The 10,701-nt window shown below is 39.0% G+C and overlaps 1 protein-coding gene across 1 annotated transcript; it reads right to left on the bottom strand.

Annotated features, from left to right (window-relative positions):
- Positions 1 to 8,978: 8,978 nt before the first annotated feature.
- Positions 8,979 to 9,914, bottom strand: LOC102512645 (putative olfactory receptor 10D4). Its single transcript, XM_006174356.2, has one exon. The coding sequence runs from the start codon at positions 9,912 to 9,914 to the stop codon at positions 8,979 to 8,981; it is 936 nt and encodes a 311-aa protein (XP_006174418.1).
- Between the last annotated feature and the right edge of the window lie 787 nt (positions 9,915 to 10,701).

Below are 10,701 nucleotides of genomic sequence, written 5' to 3'. Positions count from 1 at the left end.
TGGACCCTCTGCTTTCCTCCCCACATCTTCTCACCTAGGATTAATACCCCTGCCTACCGCAGTGGGAAAGGATGTCTATAATTTTATTTTCTTCAGGCTGTCCTTCCAAACATCTCTATTTTAACTGCCTGGTTTTCAAATTTGAGGTTTTTTCCTTTGCATTTTAGTAAGTTCACTCCCAAACTTTAAAACCCAAAGAAAATGTTTAGAAAGTAATAAAATTTGAGGTCTTTGTTTTAAAGATAATGCAAAAATATTCTAGGAAAATATGTGAGGGTATAGCTATGTTACATTGCCTTTTTACGGCAGGGAAGAAACTGAGATTGTATACATATGGATGAAATACCTTTATGAAGTAAGTGTTTCAATTGAGAGGATAGTTAAACATGATAGTTCATGACAACGAAGAGTTAAGAGAAAATCATTTGTATTAGTGGGTTAAATACATTCTGAGGCCATAAAATGGATTTTTGGCAGCTATATTAAGATGGCTATATTTATTGATATAAGAATAGGGAATAGGAAAATGAGAGTATAGGATAATTACTATGATATCATTTCACTTGTGTAAATTTGTGTAAGTGTGGGCGTATTATCAGTGGCTATTTCTGGGTAGTGGGATTTTGAGTGGATTAAAAATAATTTTTAAAATATTTTTCTTTACTTATTTCATCAATAGCACCTCATAAAACCATTATGTAGCTTTGAAAAGAAAAAAAAACCAATAATCCTCTTGAATGAATCTTCCAATAATTGTTCTCACTTGATGAGGTTGAAATCTGAGCCCATAAGATAAAGGTAGATTAAAGGGACGGAAGCTCAGTGAGCTCTCGATATACTCTCAGCAGTAAAAATGGTAAAATAAAAAGAACGACTTCTAAGGGATGATAGAAGATCAGAGTCAGAGGGTAGGGGAACAGCAGCAGACCTAGCTCTAGAATTTCAGAAAACCAGGAAATAACTTTGGAGATAATGCTTAAAAATGATTGATTTTTATGTTTTCTGTTTTTCAGTTTTTTGTGTATGCTACATTCTGGATGATTTTCAGAGTTAAATCTGGTCTGCTATTCAATCATATTTTTGAATTTTTAAATTCAATATTATGTGTATAAGATTTACATAACTTTTTGTAACTTTCCTTGTCCTTGTTTTGAATTTCATGTTCTTGTTTCATAGTAATATTCTCTCTTTAATTGTCTCTTTTATGTTTATATTTTAAATTCTTGTGGGTACCCTGTTATTTTTATTTCCTAATCTATAAGGTCTCCTGATTTTTGAGTTTTTTTGGGTGTCTTTTCAGAATATTGTTTTCCTTGAATCGTTGATGAGGATGCCTGTGAAAGTAGTCTCAGTTGTGGGTCCCTCCAGAACAAAGATTACTTTGTAGCATTAATGCTGGCCCTTTGTGAGGTGTGGCTCTGGCTCCCAGCTTCAGATGGGTGCTCTTGGTGTCCTGGCTGAGTGTTTTCAGCTTTTTGTTCCTATAGAATGCTTTGTCCTTGTTGTCACCTGAAGTTGGATATTTATTGTTTTTTCCTATGATTTCTCTGTGTTTAGAGAAAGAGATCAGCATTTCAGTACTTACTTACTCTTTCTTCTAGAATCAGAAGCCCAAGATTTATTTATTTAGTTTTTTACATTATAACTGGACAAGCTTTGATACTTTGCTTTTTTTTTTTTTTTCTTTTGATACTTTGCTTTTCAAACACCCAGTAATGACCAATGGTAAAACCTTTGGAATGAAAAAGGAAGTGATGGGGATGACTTACTGGAGCATAAGTACACTGGGAAATGTGTGCCTTTTCAGATCTTCTGCCTAAATGGAATAAAACCTAAGTGGGAAGAGATGGGAATAAAAGTTGACAGCCGGCTGACTCTAACAGGGCTTTTAAATCATTCGAGAAGAGTGTGTAGCAATCAGTGTCTGAATCAGGAAGCGATCACAAGACAGTACCAATGAGCAGAGGCCGGTGCGGGCTCCCCAGAGCAGACCATCCAAAAACACGACTGTACTGTGAGCACATGACTGTGAGATAATCTGTGAGTTCTGTCCTCCTCTTCTCTCTTTTGAGATAAACCGACCCCCATTTCAACGTTCACTATTTGACAAGATAATCTCACCTCCCATCATGTTACCTTTTATCTCTGAGGACTTTTAGTGCCTGGTGTCACTTAGGATTGGGTGAATTTTCCTGTCTGACCATCTCTCTGGTTATTTGCTCCTATATAGATTTTCTGCAATAATTAAGAGTTCCCTGGTGATTGGCTGCTGTTGACCCAATAACTGTCAGGAACAATATCTGAGTCTTCACCCTTCCTTCAGTGGAGGCAACCTAGTTTCCACTGAGAAAGGCAGCTGACAATCTGTGGACTGGGTGATAAGATGAGAAAAAAGGAGAATTAAGGGCATAGAAAGTCTGATCTCAAAGTTGTTTCACTGTGTTGCAGCTGTGTGTTTCTTAGACCCGCCTCCCCTCTCCCTTGTTGGGTCCTCTTCCTCAGTGTGTACCAGGAAGGGGTACTGGATATCTCTTCTCAGTTACTCCCTGGAAGTTGTCGTCCCCCACCCCCCAGTACTGTGTCCTTCCTGCTTCCTCTGAGCTCTGTCACAGCCCTCTGATCATTTCAACACCTGGCACTCCTGGGCAGAGTCCCCCAGAGAGGCTGTTTCTCCGTGGGGATCTGTGGAGGAGAGTATGAATGAGCTGCAGCAGCTCTAAGGAGACTCACAGGATGCCATGAATTCAACACCAAACAGACTCTAGCTTTAAAGTATGATGCAGCAGAGGAAGCACAGCATACATATCCTATGTTGTTACTTAAAAAAAATGTTTATTCGTATTTACATTTGTTGTTATTAGTGGAGGTACTGGGAATTGAACCCAGGACTTTGTGCATGCTACGCACAGTGCCCTACCACTGAGCTATGCCCCACCCCAGCATGCAAATATATACATTCCTAGTGAGAATTCCTAAAATAGCCCCAGCACAGCTTCCAGGCCCCACCACTGCAGGAGCCATGCTTGTTGGTAAGACAAGAGGCAAACTGTATGAGCGCCCCTAGTGCAAGGAAGCTGGGATCCCTTGTCAGTTACGTGTGTTCCTGGGTGTGTTGCGTTCTGTGTTTTGCAGCTGGATCACATTCATTATGTTATGCAATAGAGAATCCCAGTAGCCAGGTTCTGGTTTCTCTGAGAAACACTGCACAGAACCAGGCAACCTTAGAAACATGGCTCTCTGATGATCAGTGTGCATGTGGTATGTTTCTTATGTAACTAGTGTGATCCATTTTCACTTCTGGGCTTGGAGGGGAGTTTGACAGTCCAGTGTTAAGTCCCCGCCTTCTAGTGGGACCACTCACATGTCTCCTTGTTCTTTTCCTTTGTTCTTTACAATATCCCCCACAAAGTTGTGAGAAGTTTGCCAGAAAAGCATACAGGCTAAGGAACCGTGGAAGAGAAATCAACTTCCCTGGGCTGGCCTCATGGTGAGGCACTGTTTGGGGAACATCAGTAGTGGTTTAGCAGACATTCCTGGGCCCATGGCACAATGTGTTTGAGAAAACCAAACCCAGTTTCATACGTGGAACCGTGAATAGAAATGTCTGCAAGAGTCAGGCTGGGAAGGGCCTTATATGATATGCCCTGTGGGCTGTGGAGATTAGACAGCGTTCTAAGAGGGAATATGAATCAGTGTGGGCAGGAGTGGTGGCCAGGGTTCCACTTAGAAGGCCATCTATGTGATTGGGGTGTGAAAAGAAGTGTTGGCAATTAGGAAGGAGAGCAGATGATATTTATGGGGAAAATAGTTAAGAAATGGAGTAGTGGGGCTTCACAGATGATCTTTTGAGTGAAATTTTGAAATAGTAAAGGTATGCTCTTGGTTTCTGATGTGGGCATTTGAGTGTGTTCTGAAGTCATTACTCAAATGATGGAAGTGGGGAGATACTAATTTCTCTGTGTAATATCTTAATCGCTTAAAAGGCTCTGGTAACTGATAAAGAATTATCTTTGTCTTGTGCTGAGTATAAAGCTTAGCTTGATATACATACACTTGGGAAGCATTTGTGATGATTCTTTATACATGTTGGAAGAATCTTAAAGTTACTGAACTATTTCATAAATCCATCAATTCACCCAAAAGCAACTTGGGAAGTGTGAAATATCATAACAACCTGAGGATAAAACAATGGAATAATTAAGGAATATTAAGGAAGTATAGTCAATCACCTTTGTGCCCAGTTGCTCATCTCTGAGTATTAAAAACTGGTGAATAAACATAGGGATCCAATTGAGGGTCAACATAATATATTGGTTTTATCACTAGTAGAGCTGGATTAAGAATGCAGGAGAATATTCTATTTTTTTTCTTCCTTTAAAACCTTGGAACCAGCAGCATCTTGATTTGCCCTCCCCCCATCCATTGAGGACTGCCAGGTGGGGGAGGGGGGAAGCTGGACACTGACTTCAGCCAGCTGGTTGCCAGGCAACCCAGGGGGATCTGCACGGATCTTCCAGCAGACTACCTTGCCAGTCTCTTCGGAACAGAACATAAATTGATTTAATATCCAGGACACTCTGTACCCTCCGCCAAAAATGCATTCTCTAAGCTATTTCTCATCATGAATTATGTCTAGCTACATTTTTCAATATATCTCAACAGAAGATTTCAATATATCTCGACTCACGACAGTATGAAAACATGCCAAATAATAATGTCAACAAAATTAAAATTGCTTATAAATATCAATTCAGAATATGAATTTTCTTATTAAAATTTCATAAATAATGTAAATATGAAACACCCTTTTGTTGTATATTAAAGTCCAAAGAGTTGAGAGTCCAAAACTTCATCCTCCACTATTTCATATTCATCTTATTCTGAGGTGGAAGGGCTTTATTTGGGGGTCATGTTTCTTCTTCTGTGCCTAATTTCTGGGCTTTCTCTTGATGGACTGGGGCAAGATTCCTTTAGTACTTCCCAATTTTAATTGCCCTAACATGGAGGCTTTTAGTTAATTTTGACTTACCCAAGTGGAAATATATCATTTTCCCCAAACCAGTCCAGTACATAAGATATTAAAAACAAATGCAAATTCCTAGCCATATGGCAGTATCTCAAGCAAAATAATATTCCCAGGACACTGTATATAACTTCAACCCAACTGCTATTTTAACCAAAATCTCTGTGAGAAACCAGTGGTTCTGGCGGGTAGGAAGGTAGACCAAGAAATGTGAGAGAAAGGAGGAAGTCTAGATGCCAGCTTTGTCAGAATGCCAGCCAGTCTGGGGAGGTTGTCTGGAGCCTAAAAATGGAATTTGGGTTTAAAATTCAATTGTGGGAAATCATCTGGTCGAAAAATAGGAGTATGGGTAGAGGAAGAAATGCAAATGGGATATGTTTCCGCAGGTAGACTTACTCATTCCCATATTATCGTGAACAACCCTGTGCTCAGTGGTGTAATTTAGGTCCAAGAACCTTGTTCTTTCTGTCTTGAAAAATGTCACTGTTGCCTCTGTAATACATCTATCCTGATGGTGGCACTTGTCTTCTGTATCCTCACAACGGGTAAATCCTGTTATTTGGTGGGCTGGTGTCCTTGTCTGGTGTTTCCTGTTTAATATTTGCAACTAGCTGGCATCAAGCAAGTGAAAGAGAAGTGTTTTTTTTATTTGTTGGGTAATTCAGCAGGGGTTTTATGTCAAGAAAAAATGCTTCGTCTGTTCCATTATCATCTCCCATTTGCATTTCTCCCTCTATCCATACTCCTATTTTTCAACCAGATGATTTGGCCCATGGTATGAAATAGTCATGTGAAGTCACAGAATTAGTATTTCAGAGTTGCAAGGGAACGTAGAAGTGATCTAGTTCAGTGGAAGAACCTTCTTCTGCCATCTTTTATATCTTCTCTCCTACAAAGCAGTGTTCCTCCCCAATGAGATAAGATCGTGGTATGATCATATTACCCCATGATTCCAGCTTACAGCCTTTGTCATATCCTCAACAGGAGAGGATCGTATATTTTATTCAGTTTGTTAGAATGTCATTCTTATATATAAGTAAACAGGGGAGAAAGGAAAGCTCTCTCTTACAGTAGAAAGCCAACTGCTAAGTATACAGGAATGATTAAACTGGGAAAATATTATTTGGCAACTATCATAATAATTAACTCAGGCAAGAATCATCCATGGATGTTAAAACTAGCAAGTTCAAATTTGAGGGGTAACAGGATATTTATAATCACAAAGTGTCCCTCCTCCCCCCACCAAAGATATTTACATAATCACAAAGTACCCCTTCCCTCCAACCCTCAATTAGTTAGGAAAGTTTAACTTTGCACTTGGAGTAATCTAACAGGCACCACTTTTAATCAAATGATCAAAATTGAGTTTACTACTAATGAGACAAATGCACAGCAAGTGCCTCACGATATGATCTGTTGGGAAGAACAAAACATCTCTGAGTTAGTCCTGCCCCAAATTCATAACCTGAATCTCCTGGGAAGGAAACAAACTCAATGATGGATGTTCTGCAAAATACCAGGCCTAAAATCTTTAAAAACATTACTGTCGTGGAATACAAAGCATGACTCAGGAAACATTCTACGTGAATGGAAACCAAACCAAACAGAAATAACTTTATGCAGTGTATAATCCTGGAGTTTTTTTTTTTTTTTCCATTTTGCTGTAAAGGACATTACTGGAATAATTACTAAAACGTAGAGTATGTCTGCAGATTAGATAATAGTATTGTATCAATGTTAATTTCTTAGTTTTGATAGCTATATTGTAATTGTGTAAGGGGTGCCCTTATTTTTAGGAAACGCACTCTAACTAAGGAAAAGGGGCGTTATGTCTGAACTCATCATGTCTGCTACTTATTCTGGTTTTGAAAAAATGTGTATGTTTGTGTGTGTCTGTGTGTATGGAGAGAGAGAGGATGGAAATAAGGTAAATATAATGATAACCTTTTTTGGAATCTGAGTACATATGTGGATTCCTTATACTAGTTTTTAAATTTTTTTTTAAGTTTCAAATTATGTCTAAATTTAGAAAGTCAGTTTGATGAAGATTTCATCAGAACATGAAAACTAGACATTATTTCCCTGTATTAATTTTTTTATTTTTAAAAGCATTGATATGTTTTGTGTTAGAAGCAATACAATTTCAGATTCCGTAGAGATGACCTCTTACAATAAATGATGAATTATTTTTTATTTGGTGTTTTTATTGTTGTGATGACTTGTCTGGAAAGTAACCAAAGTTCCGTAGCATCAAGAACACCTGTAAGTTTCTCAGTTGGCATTTATAAGTCTGTGAAACAGAGAAAGAACTCTTCTGTAAATCAGAAGACCAGGATTCTACTTTTGGTTCTGGCGTTAAATAAAGAAATTTTTGAATCTAGGCTCTTAGCCTATAAACCTGGCCCTTCAATGGAAGGTGAAGAAATTGGAAGTGGAAAGAAAGCTAGGACCCGCTGAAATTACATTTAATACACATTAGAGGAAAACTGTTAGGGTGAAATTCAAAGACATTTTCTAAACCATTGTAACTTTTCAAGTGTTCATTATTATAAGTATTGTCAAGTGTTTCTTCGTAGTGACAAGTAGTGAAATGCTTAAAACAGAAAGCGTGTGTGTGCGTGTGTGTCCGTATGTGTTTCAAGAACAGAAGAATGGAGGTTGCAAACCATAAGCCTGTTTCAGCATTCGCCTGACAAAGGGGGAGGTCAGGGACGAAAACATGGGTGTTTGTGTTTAGGAAGAGGAAAAGCAATTAGTATAAATCCTTGGAATCTAGAGGAAAAAAGAGGTGAATGGGATGGTATGAATGCAGCCCACAGCATCATGACAGGGCTTAAAGAATAGGAGTGACTACAGTAGACCCCCCCTTACCCTAGGGGATATGCTCCAAGACCCCTGTAGATGCTTGGAACTACAAATGGTACCAAACCCTATATATATACTATGTTTTTTCTTATACATGCAAACCTAGAGTAAAGTTTAAATTAGGCACAGTAAGAGATTAACAACCATAACTAATACTACAGTAGGACAGTTACAACAATATTCTGTAATAAAAGTTACATGAATGTGGTCTCTCAAAATATTTTATTGTACAAATTTAATGCCTTTTCCATCCTAATTAAACACCTGTCACACATTGTGGTTGTAACTTTTGTAGTTGGAGGTGCGACAACAAAACTAGTACAGATTTCTTTTTCTTTCTTCGCAATTTCTTGGATAGAAGATTCATTCTTACCATAGATGATAGCAACCTCAACATACGATTTCTTTTTCTTTTTCTTTTTCTTTTTTTTTTCCTTTACAAAACTAAAGCTGATTCTTTTAGGGGCTAATGAGGAATGATTCAGATATACAACCTTCCAGGCATCTAATAATGCAAGAATATCTAGATCCCAGAGGAATGTGTACACGAGAAAAATACTAAAATCAAACCAAACTACACACTACAGAGATCTTGCCTTAAGTATTACTCGAGTTAGTTTGAATTTGGTGTTGACTGGAAGTAAATTGGAGGTTATATTCGACAAAAAGAAAGGATATTGAGCTCTGATAATCCGTATTAAGCTGGGCTTGCTTCAATTTTTTTCCTCTCTCCCTTTCCTCTAGATATGTATGCATGTACTTTTAACTGCGATTATGAGAAAGGAGATAAGTTCTTTTAACACTTCCAAAGATGTAAAGAGCTAAGAAATGTTCTGGGGAGAATGGCAGTCCTGGAAGGGAATCCACGCAGCACAAGAATCAGTTCCATGTCGGCAAAGTGACTCTATTAATTATATTTCCCTATAAAACATAGAAAAATATGAAAACAGACATTTAAAAAAATTTAGTGAGGTTAAGTGATAGATCGACTCAGAGTACCTTTAATTTCAACACACCTTCGAAGCTGCAGATGAGAATTAGTCCTAAGAAATAGAGACTCAGACTCTGTCCAGCCAAGCTGTAGATTTTCTCATTTATTCTCCAGAGTGAAGCCTCTTTTGGGAAACACATTCCTCAGAGCTGATTTTACATCCTTGTTTCTCAGGCTATAGATCAGTGGGTTCAGCATGGGAGTTACAAGATTATTCAATATCTGAATTATAGCACCAAGCAAAGCACTGGGACTGGGCTGCAGATAGATGATGATGACTGGCCCATAAGCACAAAGAATTGCAGTGATGTGTGCGCTGCAGGTGGAGAATGCTCGTTGCCTGCCCTCTGCTGAGCGAATTTTTGATATGGCAATCCCAATGCGAGTGTAGGAAAGAAGGATGAGAGAAAAGCAAATGAGAGACAAAAGACCAACATTTGTAAAACCTACCCTCTGGGCCAGAGAAGTGTCCCCACAGGCCAGAGGTAAGATTGCAGGTATGTCACAGAAGTAATAGCCCACCTTGTTGGAGCCACAGTAGGACAACTGGAAGGTGAGGGAGGTTAGGACAGTGGCATGGACACAGCCACCCATCCAGGTGCCTGTGGCCAAGATGCAGCAGACCCTGTGGTTCATTATGGCCATGTATCTCAAAGGATAACGTATGGCAACAGAGCGGTCCAAGGCCATGACCGTGTACAGGAAACACTCAGTACAGCCCAGGAAATGGTAGAAGAAGAGCTGGACAGCACAGCCCTGAAAAGAGATACCTTGACTCTGTCCTGAAAGGTAGGACAGCATCTTGGGAGCAGTTGTTGAAGAGAAACCCAGGTCAAACGTGGAGAGGTTTCCCAGGAAAAAATACATTGGAGTGTGAAGGTGAGGGGAGGAGATGACAGCTGTAAGGATGAGCACGTTTCCCAGGAGGGTGCATGCGTACAGCCATGAGAACAGGAAGACAAGGACAGGCTCGAGGCCTTCTGTCTCGGGGATTCCCAGAAGGATGAATTCGGTCACCACTGTGTGATTTCTCATTTTTATGCAGGAATCAACTCTTGGGTGTCTGTGAAAAGAAATTTGTGGTTAAATTTCATATGTATGTCAATTAGCCACGTTTAAATCAGTGAAACAGAAAAGGAGCAAGTGACCAGATATTTGCAGAGTGGTGCTTCCTGACAGCTCTGCCTCGGCAGGCCTGCTTCCCTCCGTAGTGGGGCTCTATCTGCAGTGCAGTTTCTACTTACAGATGCTCCTCATTACAGCCGCACCAAGAAGCCTTCCCTGGCCACTCTCCTATCTTCCATTCTTCATATACACCATTAAATTGCTTTAATTTTGAATGCTACTTTGTGATTCTAAAGAGACAAGTATAAAGACTCAATAAGGTCCCATCCAAGTTTCTTTTTTTTTTTTAAACATTTTTTATTGATTTATAATCATTTTACAATGTTGTATCAAATTCCAGTGTAGAGCACAATTTTTCAGTTATACATGAACATATATATGTTCATTGTCACATTTTTTTCTCTGTTTGCTACCCTAAGGTCTTGTGTATATTTCCCTGTGCTATACAGTATAATCTTGTTTCTGACATTCATCTGAGAATATGTAGGTAACATGAATGCCCCCAAAATCATTTATGATCACATAAGCCATACTTACAAAAGATACAGACTCTTTACCACATTGTCTCCCTAGGTATGAAGATCAAAATGAGAAACTAGCCAAAAGAAGGGTCTTGGATAGCTCTTAATAAACAAAATTACTTTAACAGGACCTATATGCTCCAGATTTCAGGACACATGAGTAACTGGTAGTCTCT

This window comes from Camelus ferus, chromosome 33 (genome assembly GCF_009834535.1).
Source record: "Camelus ferus isolate YT-003-E chromosome 33, BCGSAC_Cfer_1.0, whole genome shotgun sequence".
Lineage (NCBI taxonomy): Eukaryota > Metazoa > Chordata > Mammalia > Artiodactyla > Camelidae > Camelus > Camelus ferus.
The sequence above is the reverse complement of the archived record's forward strand: the minus strand, read 5'-3'. Positions and strand labels throughout refer to the sequence as shown.